Source organism: Ursus maritimus, unplaced genomic scaffold (genome assembly GCF_017311325.1).
Source record: "Ursus maritimus isolate PB19 unplaced genomic scaffold, ASM1731132v1 scaffold_6, whole genome shotgun sequence".
Lineage (NCBI taxonomy): Eukaryota > Metazoa > Chordata > Mammalia > Carnivora > Ursidae > Ursus > Ursus maritimus.
The window spans coordinates 8,594,562-8,617,390 of NW_024426774.1; the positions used below are offsets into that span (position 1 = coordinate 8,594,562).

Genomic DNA, 22,829 nt, shown 5'->3' on the forward strand with positions numbered 1-22,829 from the left:
GCAAACGGACCACAGGTGCACCACTGACCCCAGTCCTGCCTTGTGCCAGCGTCGGGTCACCACACACTCCTCTCTCTCTCTGTCAAACCTGAGATATGCATGCAGGAACTATCATTAATTCAATTCAGTTTCTCAACTTTTACTATGCATTCCTGTTGCTTCACTGTGGATTATAATAAATTATCTGTAAGGTAGAACACTCAGAATAGCGTAATTCAACCCAAACGCGTGCTTCCGACGCTGAAAGCCCAGTGTAGGTGGTGGCATCGCTGCGTGAGCCCGAGGCTTGCATTCCCGCGAAAACACACAATTTAAAAGCAATTGCTGCGAACATCTGTTTAAGAATTGGTATCAAGTGAAGTTCATGAACTCTTAGAAAGCCTGGTAATAGGATGAGTGTAATTATCATGCATCTGCTTGGGCTACAAATAAATAAAGCCAATAAAAAAAGTCACTTGTAAAATTTAGAATGAAAAATTAATATTTTAAAATTACATTTCCCACATATACTGGCTTTTGTAAGAATAATTAAGGAAATCGATAGTTTCTAGCAAGTGCTTCCTGTGGCTGCCTGGTTTTAGCGCCATCCGCGCCCTTTGTGCCACACAGCCAGCCAATCTGCACGCGGGACTTAAGTCTCTAGTACGCGGTGAGCAGGGTTTGACGTGCAATTGACTTGCTTTCCATGCTGTTGCAACTAAACTTCAAGTTCTAGCCATTTTTTCCTTTTCTTTTCTTTTTTGTCCCTTTTTTTTATCTTCTTTGCAGAAGACCATCAAATGAGCTGTCACAATACTCGAATAATGCAAGACGCAGAGAAAGACGACAACAACAACGAGGAGTATGACAATTACGATGAGCTGGTGGCCAAGTCCTTGTTGAACCTCGGCAAGATCGCTGAGGACGCGGCCTACCGGGCCAGGACTGAGTCGGAGATGAACAGCAACACCTCCACCAGCCTGGAAGACGGCAGCGACCGGAATGAGACCCTGGGCCGGAGCCTGGACCTGGACAGTGACGTGGTGAGAGAGACGGTGGACTCCCTGAAGCTGCTGGCCCAAGGACACGGGGTGGTGCTCTCGGAGAACCTCAACGACAGAGCGTACGCGGACTCTCTGTCGCAGCAGGACGGCAGGAACATGAACTATGTGATGCTGGGGAAGCCCATGAACAACGGGCTCATGGACAAGATGGTGGAGGAGAGTGACGAGGAGGTGTGTCTGAGCAGCCTGGAGTGTTTGAGGAATCAGTGCTTCGACCTGGCCCGGAAACTGAGCGAGACAAACCCGCAGGACAGGAGCCAGCAGCAGAGCGTGAACATCCGCCAGCATGTCCGGCAAGAGGATGACTTCGCGGGGAGGACGCCGGATAGGAACTACTCCGACATGATGAACCTGATGCGGCTCGAGGAGCAGCTGAGCCCCAGGTCTAGAACTTTCTCCAGCTGTGCAAAGGAGGACGGGTATCACGAACGAGACGACGACACCACCTCTGTGAACTCAGACAGGTCTGAGGAGGTGTTTGACATGACCAAGGGAAACCTGACCCTCCTGGAGAAAGCCATTGCTTTGGAAACAGAGAGAGCAAAGGCCATGAGGGACAAGATGGCGATGGAGGCCGGAAGGCGGGACAATGTGCGGTCGTACGAGGAGCAGTCGCCAAGACAGCTTCCCGGGGAGGAGAGGAAGCCTAAGTCCAGTGACAGCCATGTCAAAAAGCCATACTATGGTAAAGGTAATATTTCTACCTAACGTAAGTTGCCTCATGAAAACAGGAGCTAGGGTGAAAGATGCCGATGATGGTCCACAAATGACGTGGGCATCACGCTAAGTCCTATCACTAATGCAAATCTCTTAGAGTTGGTTACAGAATTCTAGTTTGTGATTGTGTCTCTGGAGAGAAACACAATAAAATATTTGTCTGGGAAAAGCACAAAGCAGCTCAATGTCCTACAATGAGAGCAGATGAGTAACATGATATTTCAGCGGGAGACGCTTGCCTTGGAAAGACAGGGTGAGTGCGCAAACACATCACGTGATAGGAAACATTAGAATAAGCCTGTGTTCTGACAAATGAGCCACAGTCTATGTGGAGTGGCAAGGGCTTACACAAAAATTAGCCAATCAGGGATGAAACACATATTTTATATATTGGATTGGATAGGTGGCATCATGATTTATAAAATTATCACCAAATGACAGTTATTGATGAAACCCCCCCATAGAAAACACCCCGATAGAAATTGAACAGTAATAGAATGACCGATAACATAAGACAAGGGCAATAACTGCACATTAATTATCTTAAGATAGTAAGTAACGGGAGCCATTTGCTATGCAAGGCATGGTGTGTCCTAAGCTGAGATCAATAGTAATTTCTTTACCATATTCATTTCTGCTTACTGGTTCCATTCCATTGTGGAAACAGTTGTGGTGCCTCCTTTATGATAAAAATACTCAAAACCATCCAACAGGAGAGTTTTAGCAGATTTTCATTTATGAAATGTAGGGGCCAATATTTGCATATATCTTTATATTTCAACATACACGTGTATAGTCAGTACATCTACAAAGTGTGTAAACATACACTGAATGAACGGCCAACGCCGTGTCCACTTGGGATACAAGCTGCTTATGATTCAACCTCGTGTAGAACCTTGAGACTGTGGGTATCTCGGTTACAAGAACTGAGTCAGAAGCAGTTTCAAAAGTGAAATTGGCAGTTCCTTAAACACTTCCATGTTAGTACCAAAAAAGATCTTCTGTTTTATTTTGTATTCTATTCCTTATAAAGACTGAGTTTCCTCACTGTGGATCTGATGATGAGGTTCAGGAATTCGGTTTGAAAATCAGCTGCTATAGAAACCTCGAACAATCAGAGAGCCTGTGTGCTCTGTTGTGACATAGGTGTGTAGTCTCCTCTCAGTGTGCGCACATTGCCCCGAGGCATCACTATCGCCGAAGCCCCGCTGGAGACAAACCCCAGCCAGAGGCCCGTCGGGCTCTTGATATTTCAGGTGCTTGAGCGCTGACCGCCGTTTCGGTACGGGAGGTGAAGGGAGACCCGGGAGGTGCGGCATACGAGGAAGGTCGTTTCTTAGGGGCGACACGGTCTAGCGCAGCGGAGCGTCAGGCTGGCTTTGGGTGCAGTGAGACTACGAAACAGCATGTGTGTTCACAACTGTGGTGCCACCTGTCAGAACTCTTCAGCTGGATGTTTGAGAATCATAGAGGAGCTAAGCATTTTTAGGAAGCACAGTGTCCTTTCTCACGGGTGGCTCAGTGGGCAAGTACACGTTGGGCCTCCGCGTTAGAAGTCTGCACAGTGGGCTTCATGGCGGAGCTGGCAGCGAGGAATGCGACACTGTGCCTGGGGAACGTGTGGGCTCACGGGGCATCGCAGATTCTGTGTCGCCCTGGCTTCTTTGCCTTCTGTGGCTCCCTTACACCCAGCAGCTTCTGGAGATTCTTACTCATTTTGCTTTGTTATTGTTATTTTGTTTTATTTTGTTTCTTGCAAGGAATGGAATTCAAACCGCTTGCTTCCCTTCAGTAAATGGGGCAGGGGTGGAAACAAACAGCAAAACCTGAGAGGTGCTTTTCCCTGGAATGGGGGAAGGGTTGGGGTTTGGACCTTCCAAATGAGTCAGAAAGCATTGATTCCTGACTCTACCAGTTTCTGTAGATTTCCTCCTCGGAGCAAAGCTCCTCCATGTGTGTGTTCCAGCTCATTCCCAGGTCTCTTCTCAGGATATCTGTAGGTATGTTCACAACCAACTAAATAAAACCAAGCAGGGACACCAGAGTGGGCCGAGGAGATTAATGTCCTCCTTAGTTAAAAAAACGCATTATGTGACATTTGACCAGCACGGCCAATGGACAAGTCCTACGACCACATAGCGTATCAACAATCTTTATTTCCAGACTCGTTATTTTATCATACCAATTCTCATTTATACACAATCTTCTCAAAATTATTTAAGTTATAAATGAGTACCCTTTCCAAAATCTTGAGCTAAAACAAAAGAAGTTCATGGAACTCCTCTGTCTGTCTGCTCCTCAAGCATCCACTTGGAAGGGAGGAAGGGGAGCAAGCTAAATCCAACGCACATTTTATTTTTTTTCTAGATGTTCTTGCAGGGTTTTCAGTTGAATTACTGGTCTGTTTGCTTGCTTGGTTGTTTTGTGTTTGCTTGAATGCTTACCTTCAAGATAAATTGGGATTTCCGGAAATCAGCATGCCGGGGGAGGGGATGGCGGAGGCGAGCGGCATCGAGAGGAGATTATACCCTTGTGCCCTCCAGAACTGAGCTTGTTTGAGCCACGGGTTTCTATACAGATCTGCACTCAACTTCAGAACACATTGGGAATCTGTGATATAATATAACTTGTTAGGAAGCTGTTAAGTGTACGAGTGAAAAAGAGTCATTTAATGATGAATAATAGTTACAATTGAGGTTTTCTTTAACCTTTTAAATGCTATTACATTTAGCTTATGATCTTCAATAATGAAACTGTTACTGTGCACTATTTTATACGTACGTTAATTAAATCATACTAATATTATTATGAAACTACCCAATAGGCAATAAAATGCTAGGCTTTTTGATTGCATGTGTAAGAGAAGCTCCAGTAAGATATTTAGAAACAGAAGCGCAACAACATGCTACCAGGTCGTCTTTGGAGACTCTTATAGCCGCATGCAGGTGTGCCCCTCGAGCACGGCACTGGTTTACAGACCCAGGACCTGGAAGATGAATTACCTAGAATAAAGCGCTAGCTGAGAAAGAGAGAGGGGTGAGGTTTTACATAAACATAAACTTGTTTATATACTCCTGTGAGCCCCTTTGTCTCTTTGAAGTTCACATGCATGACTTCAGAAGAAAGTCCATAAGAGTTCAAAAAACATACATTTTCTCACTGTCATGATTGGCCTGGTTCATGAGACATCGATAGGAAAGTGTTACACCCCTAAGGAAATGTTAACCACGCCTTCCCTGGACCAACCCAGCATAGTTGCTATTAACTGATGATCTGTGCAACTGGTTTTCAAAAACTGACTCAAAAATAATGTTTTGCCCGCTTACACTACTACTCAGTCTGAGCTTTATCTTAGAAGTATCTTCTGGAGCTATTTTCTGCACGTTGATAAACTGTTGTGGTCAATTCTGGATATAGAAATAATTTTACTAGCAACAGCATTGCATTTCTGGCATTTGGCATTCAAGTGTGGACCAAAGGTCTGCTCTGCTCTTTTCTCAGCTGGTGTTGCAGAGAGCAAACAGGGCTGCATAAAACCGTTACCTCTTAGTTTTGTGTGTGCATGCTTAGCATTGCAAGATCCTTCCTCTGGTTCCAAGTACAGATGAAGAAATCAAGACAAATGGTTGCTCCAGCAGCTTCTGAAACATTTTTTTTTAATTGCCCATCTCCCCAGTCGGGTGGGATTTCCACCATTCTGGTCATTTGCTTACAGTGCCTTCTAAGAGTTCAGCTTATTTTCAGAAAATCTCTGAATCAGTGTGCTGTGGAGCCGTGTTGCGAGATGACAACGTCCAACAGCAGTACAATTTTGCACCTAGTAGTGTAAGCGATTAGAGCACTCAGTGAGATGGGACGTGCACGGCAGAGTATTCGAATGGCATCGTGCTCCCCGGTTAAATTTCACAGAGCGATTGTGGAGGGTCGCCGAGTGGTTTTGCTCTCTGAGAAGGTCACTGTCTCATCACTATTTACGTTAATTTCTTTGAGCAACACAGCTTGTCATGTAACACACGGGAAAACAATTAATCAGGAGCTAAGGTAGGGATAGCCTTTTTTTTTTCCACCAGCAAAGAAAGCAGAAATATTTTATGATTCATGATTACACTGTTTAAGGTCAAAACATCTCCCCAAACCAAAGAAGTACCTATGCAGGTCTATGTCACAGCCTGTCCCCTGACACCTGTTTTTTTTATTTATCAAGGTCTCTTCAGCTTGTTAATTAATCAGCTTTGTCTTGGATGGGTAAGACATTCATTCTCTTGACACCTGTTGTCGCTTTTAGATCCCTCGAGAGCAGAAAAGAAAGAAAGCAAGTGTCCCACCCCGGGGTGTGACGGAACCGGCCACGTAACCGGGCTTTACCCACATCACCGCAGTCTGTCCGGATGCCCGCACAAAGATAGGGTCCCTCCAGAAAGTAAGTCCGTGTCCCACCAATGCCCGTGGGGGTGCACACGCCCACGGCTCTGTCTGTGTCGCCCACGTGCCTCTGTCATTCCATGTCAGTGCAGCCCAGCCTCGAACCTCGTCTCCCCGCCCCTTCTCGTCCCGACCAGCGTGCAGGGGCTGCCCGTGCCACTCCCACCAGACGCCCTGGACCACCAACAGCAGCCTGGCCCCAGCACTGCTTCCCGCAGCACGGCTCCCTAGCAGGCGGGCTGGGGCTCCGCTCCCGCTCTCCTTTCTCACTTGCTGGGGGCCTCGTCTCTCACAAACCACGCAAGAGAACTCAGATAGTCTCTACCCCACCCTGCAGAGCTGAACGCCCATGAATCCCCGACAGAAAGGTCCCTGAGCGTCCTCTTGCCCAATGATCTAGACTTCCGTACAGATGAGATCCAGCACTGACAGTTGTATTTTACTGCATTTTGCTTGTAAAGTCTGTTTCATGTCACGACTGTCCCAGCGTTTCCACAGCACCACACCTGAGGAGGGTGGAACCGGGCGGGTCTAGATCAGACGCATTCTTTTTGATTGGGTTCTGAGAATATGTGATTTATTAGGAGCACAACTATATTTACTTTGGAATGGAAATGATGTACACCTCTTTTGTTTATCTTTCTCTCAGCACATAAAGCTTGCCAGCTATTTAAAGACAATTAGTATTGATTGCTCAGGGGAAAAGGCACATTTTCAGAAATGACAAGATGAGTCTAAGGTCCCGATGTTGAGCCTAAGGTCTGTCAAGGACTTTCCTCAAGAACCGAGACACGGTTTTTAGTAGGCAGAATGGAATCGCTTGGCTGAGATCCAGCAGGATCGCCACGTGATTGTTCAGAGGAATTTTTGAGGGTTGTCCCATCAAAATGGCTAACTTTGGAATTCTTGAGACGCAAATACGTCAGAACAAAGAGAAGTTCTAGCAGTAGTTGAGGCTTAGAAACAGGGTTAGCTGAACATTTTCAGATGAAATATTTTTAGAAGCTCTTGTGCCTCTAGGTTTTCGAGCGGCTACTAAAAATAAGAAACCCATGTTTCTGGTAACTGCCTTTGAACAAATGTGCAGAGCATGGAGAGGAACGCATTCGAGAGCATGGCTGTGCCCGTGTGTTACATGAGCAGGGAGCCAGCATGGTCTGAACGCGGCAGCTTCGGTGTCTGAGTGCCGTCCGAGCCGGCCACTCCGCACGCACCAGCACACGCAGCCTCCCTCACTCTCCAGCGAGCCCTGCAGGGTGCCACCGGCCCCGGTACCCCCACAAGGAAAGCGGGTAGCAGAGGGCCTCATCCTCTCTTCCCGGGGTTAGCTCGGCGCCGGCAAACCGAAGACATGCCACGTCTTCAGACCACTGTGAGCAGGTTCCCGCTTGCCCAAGCAGAGAGCAGAGCCGAGATCTCAGCCCCCACCTGTTGGAATCCCAAGCCTGTCTATTTGCGCTGGGCTTGGCTTTGCTGCTCCGGTCTCGGTCCTCATGGGCTGAGACTCTGGGCATGACACGGGCCCTCTGTGCTTCACCGTCCTCGTCCTCGGTGAGGCGCAAGGACCACCACCGACCTCTTAGGTAGAGAGGGCTTCCTGGTCCAATTTTTCTTGAAGGCCCACGTTTTCACCTCCCGAATAGAAAATCAGTTCCTTTCCCTGGCTGAGAAATTCTCCCGACTCCTTATTTTCACAGGAAAAGTCTAAATGTAGTAGAAACAGGAGCTGTGCTCCCACAGACCAGGGGTCAGACTGCGTACCTGGGCTCACCTTTGCCCGGAGGATGCAGGAGGTCCACTGAACACCAATCTTGAGGCCGCTTTCCAGAGCACCTATAGAAAGCTGTTTCTGAATATTTACGTGTAGTTCTTTATAGTACCGTAAGAATTTAAAAAGAGAAAAAATTAAAGGGCATATTTTTTTTTAGGCTTTAGGGTTTTTTTCCATTTTTTTCTGGGCCAGCCTCCCCCAGGCATCCTGTCTGTCTAGTTGAAGGCAGTCGAGTTGTCAGTTTGCAGCACGCTGCACTAGAGACACAGTGGACACACCACTGGACAGAACGTGGTTCTGGCCCTGGAGAGCTCCCACCACCGCTGACAGCGGGCCGTGCACTCAGGACGGAAGGTGACCTCGGTGGGAGGCACTCCCCAGCAGGTGTCTCACACCTAGGACATCAGGCTTCCCAAGGGACCCACAGGCTTCGCTGGTCTCACTGAGCTGATCCTGGGGAGAGGGGCGGGGTCCGTGGCTTGTCTGGGGGCTGTCATGGTCGTCCACACAGGACACCGGGCCTGTCGGAGGCAGTGGCCAGGGTGGAAAGTCTGGGAGGAGTTCAAGACACGCTCCAGACACAGGCAGGAGTGAAGGGGGAGAGAGGGAGGGGCTGGAGGTGACTCGGAGAATTCCCGCCTGGCAGTGTCATAGGGACTCTGACCCCACTAATAGATGCAGGGACGGAGAAGTGGGGCCCCACTCACAGACGACAAGACAGCCCCGACTGTCCTGGGTTTGCGGGGAGTGCTGTGTGGTGCTCCCGCAGGCTGGGAGGAGGACTCCGGGGCGCCCCGGATCTGCTTTCTGAGCAGTGCTGGTAGAAACCAAGGATCCAGTTGCCCAGAGAGGAGGCATAAAGCGAGCATGAACAGGACCCAAAAATGGGAGTTTGGGACACGAAGGCATAGAAGGCGAAGCCGAGGAAGAGGGAGCAGAGGCCGTTCTGGAAGGTCTGGCACATGCTGGGAGTCCNGCGGTTTAAGGACCATGCGGGGCTGAGGGACGGCAGCCACAGGATGGCAGAGACGGGTGCAGATGCGGCCCCCGGCTGACCCGGCTGGGAAGGAGTCTGAGTCTCCACTCAGCAGGACGGACCGCGGCTGTCTGCTTGGGATCCGTCCCATGGCCGGGCGCCAAAGTCTCTGCTATCTCCAGGAAGGACTTTATTTCAAAAAGTATAGCATAAACGGAGAGGAAAGACGTTGATTTGAGAGGGAAGCTGTGTCATGGAAGGGTTTATGTGATGTCGTGACAGGAGGACGGGAAAATCGTCGAAAATCAAGAAGGACGTAGGTGAACCCAGAGTCTGAAGGGGCGAGTGGAGGCCAGGTGGGAGTGCCGAATGAAGCCTCGCGTGGGAGACAGGGAGCAAGCAGGCAGGGCCTGGGGCCGGGTCCCCCAGGAAGGAGGCCTCCTGACACCCCTCCAACCGGCCACCTCACACACAGTGAGCAAAGGCTGGCTCACCCTCATTCCATCGGTGCTTACCAAGCATTGACCATATGTCAGGATGACACAGCAGCCACAAAACTATAAAGATGAAACCAGGATGTACCCACTTTGAAGGACCTGGTCAGGAGGGAGGACATCCCCCATTGGGAATAGCATATAGACTTCAGGGAAGAGAGAGATTGTTCTAGAAAAGGAGGAAAATCGCACAGAATACATAACCAGTCGGGCAGATTTGTCTTTCATGGTCCTACAGTAAGGTAAACCTCGCTGGCAGGGAAAGTGCCCCAGGTCTTGCTGCCATGATGCAGAGACTCATGTGGGGGCGGGGGCTGGGGTTCAATCCTTGTGGCTTCCCACTAGCACCTGTCATCCCCTCCAACCCCCCCAGAGCAGCGGCAGCTCACTGAGAACCAGACAGGAGAGGACATGCAAACTGTCCAGGCCAGTTACCGCCCCACGTAAACTCGAACGCTGTCTCTGGCAATAGGCTGCTTGCCCCCCGCAATGCGGCACCCACCCTGCAGTGTCCCTGTGCTGACTTCATGGGGCACAGCATAACACTCACTGTTCTAGCTCATCTCGTTAGCAGCGTGAAAGAATACTTGATTCCCAGATGAAAAGTCATCATTTAATTCATTTTATTTAAAAACCAGGTTTGGGGGTCTCTGTTCACCCATGACTACCGTGCCCTCATCATACTGTGCATTTCCAGAGCACAGGCATGTTTTAAAACTTACCAATCCACATGCTGTTCCGTGGCTCATCGATATTCAGTGCTGACGTGTGGGAGATGTAGGGAGGCCCTGCTGCCCTGCCCCGTCTGGAGCAAGTCGGCCACCACGTCCCCAACCCCCGCAGCCCTCCCCCAGTGCACACTGCTTTGCATGCCAACAACACTAAGGTTGAGACAACCTTCTTCTCCTTCCTATATGTGTTTCCTGACCATGTCCATCACAAACGTGTGTAGGACTGTCCATTGTAAACTAACCCAGCCTTTGTTAAAATGACTGCATATTCTTGTATTCGGACCATTTCTATGTTTTAATGCTGGGCTGTCTTCTCTGCCTCTCCTTGTCAAGTTCTTGCCATGCATGAGAATGTTCTCAAGTGTCCCACTCCGGGCTGCACAGGGCGAGGGCATGTAAATAGCAACAGGAACTCACACAGAAGGTAAGCAAAGCGCTCCTGTGCCCCACGCCGCTGCGGGGAAGGCAGTTCCCTGACAGCCACACCCCGTACCTCCAGAGGGAGTGCGCCCCTGCACACCTCCCCTCCCCGTCCCGGGAGACAGGCCACTCTCTGGGAGCATAGAGTGCATGGGGAAGGCAAATCCTGAGACCCCGTTTCGCAGAGTGGATTTTTTACTTGTCCCCCCCACTCGTCCTGAGTCCCCTAGAAGGTGCCTTCCTTGGTAAAATACTCAAGGTGGACCAGTAGCCATGTGTAGGGAACCCTGAGTTCCCATCCAGGGGTGGGGAGGAGCTGTCCTGTGTGCATCATACAGGGAGGGGTTACAGCACACGAATCCCGGATGGTCTGTGACCTAACGAGGCTGCCCCTGAAAGTCTGCCGAAACCCCAGTCATCAGTGCGGACATCACCAAAATTCTAGCAGATGCCCAAAAGTGCTAGTTGGGGAACGTTTGGCATGACCGTGAGCCAGGTAAATAGGCATGCTTGGAATCACACTCTTGTTCTGGACAAATTCCAGTTCTCTTTTCTCTCCTAGTCTGACTTTTACTAAGCTGCTCATAATACTCAAATCATATGAAATACCTCTTTATCAATAGCCGGAGTGATCTGTTAAAATGTGTCTTATAGCCTGTTCTTTCAGCCTTGAAAGCTCATGTAAAATTATATCTAATGAAGGAAACTGTGATGAGTTTCACCTCAATTTTTGCCTGACTGGTAAATTTGGTTACTTGTGTTAAATTCTTAATGAAACAAATCACAATCCTGTGCCCCTCAGAGATGCTGCGGAAGAAAGGAATGATTGGTAGTTGGGAAGGACGATGCTGAGCGCTGTTCACGATGGTGTTTACAGTGTCAGCTCCCTCATCAGTCCTTGGCAGTCCGTGTGTTTGTGAGGCATGGCGCACACGTGGGGTACACATCTGTACTTACATGTAGCTATCCGTGCAGACACACAAGGAGTAGACACCATGATTTCATGACGAACGAGCACAGACCCCAGAGAGCCAGTGTGCTGTCTCTCCCATAAATATTTAGTTCCACACACTTCAGAGCCGTCCTAGAGACTCTTCTGCTTTCCTCCCGGTTCCATTCCCCCTCCCAGGGAGGACGTGGACGAGCTGGTTGGCGAGAAGCCGAAATGCTATGGTCAGCTGAGAGCTCATCTTCTGAGGCCAGAGAGCTGCCATTCCTGGGCTTTTTAGAAACTCGTCCCACCCTGGCGGCTCTATCCCCATCTGCAGACACGTCCTAGGCTGGACTCTGTGTCTACAATTCCCGCTCACTCGTGTCCTCCTGAATGACAGAATGTGGCTTGCTGTCGCTGGAAGGGTTGCGTGTGCCTTATGCACGGCACGGTCATGAGTGTGGTCCCCTGGAGACCAAGAGGAAATCGTGCACAATACAACCATATTATTTCTTCCCCTCCTGGCCATCCCCTCAGGACAGCCCACGGCATGTGTGGGAAGCTTCCTCGGGTCTTCTGGTGCAGACCAGGGAGAGGTGGGGAGGGGGCGATGGGGTCCATGTGCACGGAGCTGCTGGAGGAGACCATTAAATCCCCTTTCTGTACTTGCAGCCTCTCCGGATGCCCTATTGCTGCAGCAGAAAAACTGGCAAAGGCCCAAGAGAAACACCAGAGCTGTGATGTGTCCAAGTCCAACCAGGCCTCAGACCGAGTGCTAAGGTACCAAATGCCGAGCATGTCACCGCGTGAGATCCGCGTGTGGCTGGTGCCCGGCATGCCTGGGGCTGGGGCTCCGGGTCAGGCAGACAGTCTCGCTTGGCGGCCGTTAGACGAGCCAGGGCCCAGGCCCACCCTCGCCCACGGGGTCTGTGTGGGGGCAGGGGGGCACCTTGCCATTCTGGAACTTTGTCTTCCTGCTGTGAGTTTGTAAATGAGAGTGGGCAATGTGTTTCTGGTTTTCTTTCTGGCCTGGAAGATATTCTGTGATTCTGTGACTACGACATGAAAGAGGGATGCTGTCCACTTTAACGACATGCCCAAAGTAATTTCACCTTAAGTTGGAAGATGGGGCGTAGCACCAGCCTGCAGCATGGCGCCACCTCACAGCATGCACGGAGCTTTTTCTCCGTATGGGAAGCCCTCAGAGGAGCCGGCTCCTCTGTCCCCAGACACCCCGAGGGGGGGCGAAGCGGTGTCACCGCCCCCACCTGACGAGCGGGAGCCCAGTGCAGGGTGGCTGAGCGACTTACCAGAAAGACCTCAGAGATCCCCTGGTCCAACCCACTGGCTTCAGTTTAGGAAGCGAGGATTCTGGGGAGGGGTAGAGGGAGAAAGCCCCCGTCCCAGATCCTGCCTATCAACACTCATTTCCACTTGCTCCCTTCAAACCCCGGGCCGCACGGCCATCGAGACTCTCAGTGGAGATCGTGGCAGAGACACACTCCCAGGTCTTCACAGGGTCATCCTGCTGGCCGCACGGCTGCCCACCTTCAGGGGGGGATTTCACTACAGTCGCTACACACCCTTTTGTCCCTCAATAGAAAAATTAAAATCTTTTTTTTTTAAGACTTTATTTATTTGTCAGAGAGGGGGAACATAAGCAGGGGGAGCGGCAGAGGGAGAAGCAGGCTCCCCGCTGAGCAGGGAGCCCAACGTGGGGCTCGATCCCAAGACCCTGGAATCATGACCTGAGCTGAAGGCAGACGCTTCACCAACTGAGCCACCCAGGTGCCCCAAAAAGTTAAAATCTTTATGGAAAATGAGAAATATTTAAATAGACAAAAGCAAGAAAATAAAAACGACTTGTAACCGTACTATGTAGAGATAAGCCCTCAATAAATGTTAGGGTGTGTTTTTCTAGATCTTTCCATGTAGGGGTGCTAGCAGTCTAACATGCCCCCATGCACCCACAGTCCCCACCTCCCAGGAGATAGCGTTAGTTACTGGCAGCTGGGAGCCCTCCCCCTGGGGCTCTGTCTGAGAAGGAATGGCTGTCAGCCAGGGGAACTGAGAACAGGTAGAGAGCAACCGAGGCTCAGGGCTTCTGTCCACTTCTGCCGCCTCTAGCCGGACCCCAGAGCTAGAAAGAGCCCTGAGCCTGCCCCTCTTGGGAACCATCTCATCAGGCTGAGTGGGCACCACTCAGGAGACACTTCCCCGGGGGCTGCAGACTGAAAGCACCACCCTGAACAGACACAGACTCCACGCCGATATGGAGCCTAAAGCAACAGCCCTTGACCTTGTTTCTGTGGCTTTGTGGCCACAGGTCCTTAGCCACAGGCCAAAACCATGGAAAACCACAGCAAATGATAGTGGAACACATGAGTGTGGGCCGATGTTGTGCATCTACAAACAATATTCTTTACGTGCCTCTGGCTGGGTTTGGCGAGGCAGGTGGGACAGAGCGCAAAGGGAGGCAGCCATACCAACCACGGCCTCGTCTCCGGGGCACTCCTGGGCTCCCCAGCTCCCCGGGCGCATCTCAGTCACCAGTGTCTCAGGTGTGAGCAAGGCCTGGAGGACCTGGTCTTGGTGTGGGCATCTCCCCCATGGTGTCTCCACATGGGACACACTCACTCGGTAGGCAAGGAAGGAGACAGGAAGGAAGCAAAGAGAAAGATAATATAAATTCACACTCACGGGGCGCCTGGACGGCTCAGTCGGTTGAGTGTCTGCCTTTGGCTCAGGCCATGATCTCAGGGTCCTGGGATCAAGTCCCACATTGGGCTCCCTGCTCAGTGGGGCGTCTGCTTCTCCCTCTGCCTGCTGCTCCCCTTTGCTCGTGCTTTCTCTCTCCCTCTCTCTCAAATAAATTTTTAAAAAATTTAAATCTTTAAAAAACAAGTAAATAAATCCGCACTCATTTAACTAAGAGTTGAAAAGTCCTCAAGCAGATTGTCCAACAGGAAGACGTAAGTGCTTCCAATGCTGTTCCCGTTTTCCACTCCCTGGCCACAGGTGGTGGGCCTCCAGCACAACCTGTGTGCATCACCAAGGGCCACCTTGTCACCGATGCCTCTGCTCCAGGCCCTGCTCCTTCTGATCTGGTCCTGATCATTTGAAGGCTTGGGGATCGTGCCTTCCCCAGCCCAAACCCTTGGGCCTTGCCTGCTGGGCAGAGCAGATCCCATCTGGTCCCAGGTCACCAGCCTCCAGCGAGTGCCCAGAGGTGCTGTTAGTGCTCCTGCTTCTCACCTTTGACCTCTGTAGTTCCTCTCCCTGAATCTTCACCTGGACAGTTTACCCACCTGTAGAGCTTACTTCACACCTAGACTCTTAATGTCACATTCTGTGTGCTCTATGAAGCAAGGCGAGGGTTTATTCACTGAGGCACCTCCACACGTTACCTGGTAAAGTGCCTCACATAAGAGGCATTCAGCGAATCGCCGCAGTATTTCGTTAGTTGGACAAGAATGCGCTGAATTGATGAAATCAGAACAAATGTGGTGGTGATTTGATAAAGATATTAGCATGAGGGGAGCTGAATAAAGATCAAAGGGAGCCCCTCCACACAACTTTGTAAGTCTAAAGTAATTTCCCCAAACAGTTTAAAACCCCACCCATGAGATACGGAGATAGGTGGGTACACACTTACACACAGAAAACAAGGTAGAATATTGATGAGTGCTCCTCCGTGGGAATGCTTCTCTCCGGAGTCTGGACAGCTGGACCACCACCCGTAAAAATACTGCACATACAGACTGCTATCTGTCAGAATAGCTCTCGTGTTCCATTTTCATGTCCAACCATGTGCGTTTTTATCTTGTTTTGGGTCAGCCCATGTCCCTAAGAGTTTTCCTTTATTTCTTCTTTTTTTTTTTTTAAGGAAAATGTCTTATTAGCTGACCTCCTTTGTTGTAATTCTTACTTTCTGAAGCCGCTGTTTGAAAGGAATGCACGGATGCGAGGTCCTTCCCGTCCTTGCACCTCCCGTGTCCATCCAGCTATCCAAGGCTCCACACAGAAAAGGAGAGAAGGGGGAGAGTTACATGTCGTATTTGTGTGCTTGTGTGTGCTCACAGGCAGGCAGGTGGGTGGTTTGGGGCTGTAAAATCCCAGCACGTTCGGTCTTTGCTCAGGAAGGTGGATTTGAGCAACATGCCCTAATGTTGATGTGAACCATGTCTTACCTGCAGCCACAGGAAAGCAAGCCGTCGATTATTTCTTGTTTGCTTACAGGCCAATGTGCTTTGTAAAGCAGCTCGAGATCCCTCACTACGGCTACAGAAACAACGTCCCCACGACCACGCCTCGCTCCAACCTGGCCAAAGAGCTGGAGAAATATTCCAAGACCTCGTTTGAGTACAACACTTACGACAGCCATACTTATGGCAAGCGGGCCATAGCTCCCAAGGTGCAAAGCAGGGATATATCCCCCAAAGGATATGATGGTAGGAGGTGCACACTCTTTAAGTGAGAGTCACGCTTGCCGTTGATAATGTTGTTGTTGTGTGTATCCGTTTCCACAGATGGGTCAAGCATGGGGTCGCTTGATGGGTACTGAAGAGAGCACATCCCGGGCTGGGCTCAGCTGTGGGCTCCCGGGTGTGGGCAAGCAGGAGCCCACAGGCGGGAGAAAGATGCCCTTCCCCCAATGCTTCAAAGCAGCATATTCTGGCCGCTTTCAGAATGTGGGGACAGAGAGCCGTTAGCTCATGTGCTCCCCACTGTTGCTGAGGTGGTGTCCTTTTCTTCGTAAACTTCCTTTCACGGACGGCTCCAACACGGACCAACCTGGGAGCGCCAGGGGTAGCACCCCGAGCTCTTGGCCGTTCGAGGAACTCTGCATGCCCTCAGAGTTCTCAACCTGGGATGCACGTTAGAGTCATCTGGGGAGACTGAGCATTCTAGCACACAGGCTGCTCCCTGGACCAACCGAATTGGCACCCCCAGGGGCGCTGCCTGTACGGTGACATTATCTGAGTTACCGTTGACTCCACGGTGCACCCAAGAGCAGACAACTCCTGCTGGTGTCATCGGGCCTCCTTCCGGCAGGTGCCGGCCCTTGCCTGTTTCCACACGGGGAGTGGGGCCAGGCAGGGCCCCCCCTAGTGAGCTAGCACGGATACATGCATCCAGCAAAACAAAGAGCAGGCAGAACAAGTAAAGCACCACCTGCTGTCAGGAGTGGGTCGCCTACGTGCCCTCGTGGGTTCTGAGCCCTCTGCCAGCGCTTCGAGCTAGCTCCCATTGCTTCCCTGCACTAACATGGTAAGTCGTGGAACGAGAGAGGGATGACCGCATTTCTCTGATGTCACGTATTTGTTTAACTGCATTTCTGCTTCGAATTCTAGGATATGTGGACTGAGTTGGCAAATTTTCCTGACTGGGTTGTGGGTTATGGAAGTTTTGATGATTTATAAGTCTTATCTTGGTGTTCTGTAGCCCAGAAGAGGAGATGGGCTTGTAAGGATCTTTTAGCTCCTCTCTGAAAAGGATACGTAATTGAAATCAAAGCACACAAAAAAATTCTTTTAAATTGAATGCTTGGGAAGTTCCAAAACCTCTTTACAATTCAATGTGAGTTGCTGCACATGTTTCTAAGTTATGTTAGTCATTCTTTGCCTTAATAACGATTAATATGTATAGTGAGTGAAATTTAGTATTTCTTTGATGTATCACATATCGATTTTCCTTGCGTGTATCAATTCGTAATATAGAGGAACAAAATGTAAGTGGAAAAAAGAGAGTGGCTTGGGGTATAACAGAAAATAATTATTTTTGTTTTATTTTATCATCATTTGCCAATTTCTGGTTTGCCATAATTTTATTCATTTGATCCATTTGATTGCAAATGAAGGATCAAAAAAATTGAATTCACATAATTAAGAATTCTGCTTGTACAATTTCCGACTCAGCAATCTCTCACGGTGATCTGGAGAGGCATTCCACTTGCTGTTTGTCTCCCGCACCTGTTTGCTGCTGTTGGTCTGTGTGGCCTGATGTCCTTGACCTTGTCATTCTGGTTGGACTTTGGGTGAGGTCATGACCTGTAGAGCACATTTTCATGCTCACAACACCTTTAGTGGATTTGAAGTCAAACCTACTTAGGTCTGTTCTCGGTTCTTCCATTTAGGAGCTGTGTGATATTCAGCAGATTAATCTTTCTGGGTGTTGGTTTCCCCAAGAACAGAGTGGTAGTAATAGTTCCCATCCTTTGGACCTCACAGAGCTGTTGTGAGGATCAGTGGACAGTTCTAAAGAGCTGGACAGACTTGTAATTACTGACATTCATTCTCACCCACCCAGAAAATACCTGTTGTCAGAAACCTCGGCTGAGCCAAGCTCTTCATCTGGCCCACAAGGAACAAGAATACAGAACAAAAACTTCAATATTAGGTCTTTAAGAAATAAAACAAACAAACAAACAAAAACAGAAGGAAAGGCAGCCTTTTGCCATAGTTTACTGAGAAGAACATCAGTGACTCCATTTCTCTCACACTAGATTCATCTGACAGACTTTTAAAACATCAAAGAAAGTGTCCTTTAGGGATGAGAGTGGCCAGGTTAGTTTTCTTGATGGGATGTAGGCTGAGAGCAGTCCCTGAACCCAGGCACCAGGTGGTAAACACCACAGAGCCACTGCGGTCTGTGGTCACACTACGGGAGTGTCCTCCCAGGGCTTGCCGCAGGTGCAGAGAACTGAGTCGTTGCTCCTAAAGAAGAACTGGGAAATGAGCCTATTGTGGGGGGAGCATAACGCTTGGGAGCAAGGGGCAGGGCCATGGAGATGTCCAACAGGAGAGAGAAGTAGGACCTTTCTCCCCGTCTTTGGATATCACACCGCAGATCCCACCACCTGTGATCAAAAACACTCAACACACATTGATTTAAGTGTCTGAATTCTTCCAGACACTGGCTAGTTGCTATTTGTCTTTCTGCCTGTTTATCCATCCATCCATCCATCCACCCACCCACCCATCCACCCATCCATCCACCCATCCACCCATTCATCCATCTATCCACCCATCCATCCACCCACCCACCCATCCATCCACCCACCCACCCATCCACCCATTCATCCATCTATCCATCCATCCATTCATCCACTGACCCATCTCTCTATTCATCCATCCATCCACCTGTCCATTCACTCATCTGTCTATCATGTATCATCTATCTTTTCTTTCCTTCTGGATTACAAGTTTCAAGAAAGAGCTGAAGAACAAATGGAAGACAGTGAAGTACACACTCATGCAGACAGTGAAGCAAGGAGTCCATTCTGGAGGAATTTTCAGGAGTTTTATCAAAATGGCAAATCTTGCTCTTGACAATGAGCTTGAGTAGAAATTATGCAAAGGTAGAAGACCCATGGGTCAGTAGGAAAGACCCATGGCCTGACAAGGTGCCTGAGAACAGGGACATGCACCTGTGGGGCAGGTGAGAAGATGGCTTTGCGACACCCACCATGCCAAGGAGCTTGAGGCGCACTCCTGCGGTGCATGGAAGTCCACGTGCAGCAGTAGTGAAGGAGGGAAGGTGGGAAAGGACAGGGGTTCCCAAACGTGTATGTCAGCCCTGCCTTCTCCCATGAGCACCAGGCTGGCATCTCCCCAGCGTGTTTGTTACAGTGAGCTAAGAATGGTTCTGATATGTTTAAACTGTTGGGTAAAAAAGAAGAAGCAGCGTTTGTGACATGTAAAAATTATGGGAAGTTCAGATTTTAGTGTTCATAGGTAAAGCCACATGGGCCCCGCTGCCCTCATCTGTTTGGTCAGTGACTGATTTAGCACAGTGCAGAGCCGAATGGTTGTGTCAGAAAAGCCTGGACTATTGTCCAGTCCTTTACAGAAACAGTGGCCTACCCCAGTCTAAGACATCTCTGCTCATGTCTCGGCAATTTATCACCACCACAATCTTTGTCTAAACCCCCTAAGTTCCCAGAGCCCCCATGGGCTCCCCTTGTGAGCCTCCCTTTCTGTCATTCCCAACTTCCAAATTCTCCAAGCTAAACACTCTGCGATCAGCTTTGAACTTCCTCTTTGCTCCTCAAACTCAGTGCTGCCCCGATGTGCTCAACCTCCCAGCTCCCGCCCCAGCCCCTGTCCAGGCCTCCTGCTGGCGGTGGCTCCCAGAACCGCTCGGTGTCCATCCGGGGAGCACCCTCTGGAGCCAAGCCTCCGTGCTCCTCACCCCGGCCCCCAGCTGGCTCTCCCTGGAACGCCTGCCCTCTTCCCCACACCTGCCGGGGGGCTGCCCCACAGTCCAGCTGCTCCCAGAGCCTCTTGGCACGGGGTCCTCTCTGACTCGGCCCGGCCCACACTCAGCAGCCTTCCTCCTAACTTCCTTCACGATGGTGCCTGTGCAGAACTGGACACCTGTTCTCGGCCCAGGTGCAGCTCTGGGTCTCACGCTTGACAGTTTCCTGGGTAGCTTGTCTTCCCGCTGGACCGTAAGCTCCTGTCCTCAGATTCAAACCGCAGTGCCAAGCCGGCCAGCCGGCCACGCAGACACGACCTGTCTGAGTGAGTGAGTGGGAAACGAAGGGTCGTCCTGTGATCTGATGCTTTTAGTCGCGTGAGCCGACAGTGGCAGACCCCGTCTAGCTGCATTCTCACAAGAAAGCTCCTTTTCCCGCGTCCCACGCCGCATCCCCCTTGGTGCACTTACGACAGCACAGACCTGCATGGGCACCGTGAGGGTCAGTGCGCGAGGGTGGCCGTCCGAATCCACCCAGGCCCAGCACAGGTCAACCCTCAGGAGGCCTACCTCCGGACTGTACTCTTTCTGTGTGGTTATTGGGAAGTCTGGGCTGTAAGGACACACTGCTCTTCTCCCTTATGTTAACACACAAGAAGGCGGACGTTGCCAGGAGTAGGAGACATGTTCAGGGAGACTCTCACAAGTAGGGCAGCGCGATAAGAAAGCTCTGGTTGGAACGTGGTGGTTTCCATTTTTTTGGTTTATTATGTGTAGCCAGTAGAAATCCCGTGGAGCCTTTCTTTGTCCTGCAAGAGAGGGATAGAGTCCTTGAAGAGGAGGTTTCCCAACGTGGTGCAAGGCCTGGCGGGCTGCCGCTGTAGCCACCCGCGGTGGTGGCACTCCCGCGGAGAGGCGCGACATCCATCACGGCCAGGGACAGGCTGGCCCCCAGAAGGACCGCGACCCATTCTGCTGTCTGATTGGAAAGGGAAGTGTGTTTTGTTATGTTCATTGGTCACTGATGCTGGCTTTGTGAGCTTTTTACAAACTGGTGATAATTATGAGGACCTACACTCTTACTTTCATTTGGAACAAAACGAGGGGGTGCTTGCATTTTGTGAAAGGGCACGGGTGACGTGGATGCCGGTCCCACCTGCTTCGCCCAGATCAGGCTCGTCAACAAATCGCCCCCAGTCGCTCACCTGCTAGCATTCTGCCCACTCCTACCAACGTGGCACCATTCAGGACTCGAACGTCTGCTAAAGTAGACGCGCTTTACCGAAAGTTTGCTGCCGTTTGCTGTATACACACATGTCCTGCTGACTTGCTTTCTGAAACTGAAATTTGCTCATTTCAAAACGGAACAGCCATTTTTTTTTTATTTATGTGCATTCCATTTCTTTCCCTGAGCTAGCGGCTAGCCCTCACTAGGGAAAAGAACCCTCAAAAGTACGATTACATTTCTCTCACAATTTCTATATTCCTATTTTTATATCAAAATTATAAATGGTGTAAAACCACAGACTTCAGTCCATGTGGAGAGTACCACAAGCTGCTGTCTCGGTGTGGCTCCCCGTGCCCGCTGCACAGGTCCGAGGGGCTGCCTCTCGACGGAGGGTCTCTGTCTGGTCCTCCCGCATTGCTGCCTCGGCCCCCGAGGATGTCTCTGTGCTCAGACCCCAGACTGCCGCCATCCACCCTGTGCCCTCTGCTGCTTAGATAAGCTGCATTCACAGGAGAGTGAGGGAGAAAAGGTCATGTCCCAGACAGGCCGACAGGGTGCTGGTTTGTCTCGCAGGGAGGGACCTGGCCCGCGAGAACTCTTCGTGTCAGGGGGTCTGAGTATGTGTGGTCAGCCCTCTGGTCCATGCGAGGGCACTTGCTTCAGATGGTCACCTGCTGGTACAGCAGCTCCGTGACTCTTGGTGGGGGCTGCGTTGAGGCCTGGTGGCTCACCGCTCCCCAGAGCCTGCGTGTGCTCTGCCAGCATCGCTGTGCAGTCCCGTGGCAAAATGAAAGCAGTCTTGGTCCTAAGTTGAAAGTTATCAACGACGAAAGCTTAGTTACCTGTTCACTTGTATCTGAATACAGTGCTTTGGGCAGTTTCTTGGAGTGGCTCATGATGACTGGCCAAGGTGGCCGTGTGAGGTCAGTTGCTGAGTTCCACTTTGTTGGCCCCTTCCTTTTGGGAGGAAAGCACTGTGCATGTCCTCCAAGGGGGGGGTCCTTGGGTTATAGACCACTAGGGACAGCATTGGACACACAGGGAGAGCCGGCTAAGCTTGCTTTGGAAAGGACGTTTGAAGATGCATGGGGGTCGTGCAAAAGGGGCTCGCTGATAGAGTCTAGGACACTGTGAGGAAGACGTCTTGGGGGGGTTTTCTGCACCCATGGCTTCACTCTGGCTACTCCCTCCCTGGGCAGGACTCCAGGGGAGACCTGCCTGCCCTGCGGGTGACACCCTGCGACTTTGCTGCCCTTGGCAATGGCCCCAAGGCCCTAACAAATCATCCACAAGTGCCCCCCCCCCGCCATGTGCCGGAGGAGGCTTCCAAACAACCATGAAAGCAGCATTCGCTCCCAAGTACCTGTGTGCTCTGGGTGACGGAGGTTGTTCACAAGGACATCCTGTGGGCCAGGCTCCGTGCAAGGACATGTGTGGTGTGCATGTGGCCATGCTGCCCTGCTTACACCGGGTCAGCCACGCCCACAAGTGTGCGCCAGTCCCTCTCCCAATCCCACTCCATGGCCACTTCCTCCACGTGGCTTTTTATTAGAATCACATGGTAAGGCTCGTCTTGGGGAAAGGGGTGTTCCCTCACAAATGCCCAGCTGGAGGGACACCTCCCAAAAGCACAGTGCCCGTGAGGTGGCACCCACTGCACACACACAGTGAGCCCCGGCTGGCCGCTGAGGCCCTTCCTGGCTGGAAGGAGCAGCCAGTCTCTGGAGGGATGAGGTCTGTGGGGTCCCCGTCACCCCCTGAGCTGATGGGCAGTCATGACGGGGAGACCCCTTCTTGGGCCTTGACCGGGCTGGCATTCAGGTCACTTCCCAGCATCAGGCGGCCGAGTCCTGATCGGGGGCGGTCTTAAACAGATGGGGTCGTGGCCCCTGCAGCC

At 50.9% G+C, this 22,829-nt stretch overlaps 1 protein-coding gene across 4 annotated transcripts in view; it reads left to right on the forward strand.

The window, feature by feature from the left end:
- Nucleotides 1–22,829, forward strand: part of MYT1L (myelin transcription factor 1 like) — a 137,915-nt gene that overhangs the window by 46,126 nt on the left and 68,960 nt on the right. For 3 of the 4 annotated variants that reach the window (XM_040622863.1, XM_040622864.1, XM_008686611.2), the window contains exons 5-10: nucleotides 772–1,728; nucleotides 6,046–6,180; nucleotides 10,488–10,578; nucleotides 12,178–12,285; nucleotides 15,745–15,956; nucleotides 21,596–21,598. In XM_040622863.1, coding sequence (XP_040478797.1) covers nucleotides 772–1,728; nucleotides 6,046–6,180; nucleotides 10,488–10,578; nucleotides 12,178–12,285; nucleotides 15,745–15,956; nucleotides 21,596–21,598 — 1,506 coding nt within the window. Of the gene's footprint in view, nucleotides 1–771; nucleotides 1,735–6,045; nucleotides 6,181–10,487; nucleotides 10,579–12,177; nucleotides 12,286–15,744; nucleotides 15,957–21,595; nucleotides 21,599–22,829 lie in introns of all 4 variants that reach the window. The other variant, XM_040622862.1, reaches the window with a different exon arrangement.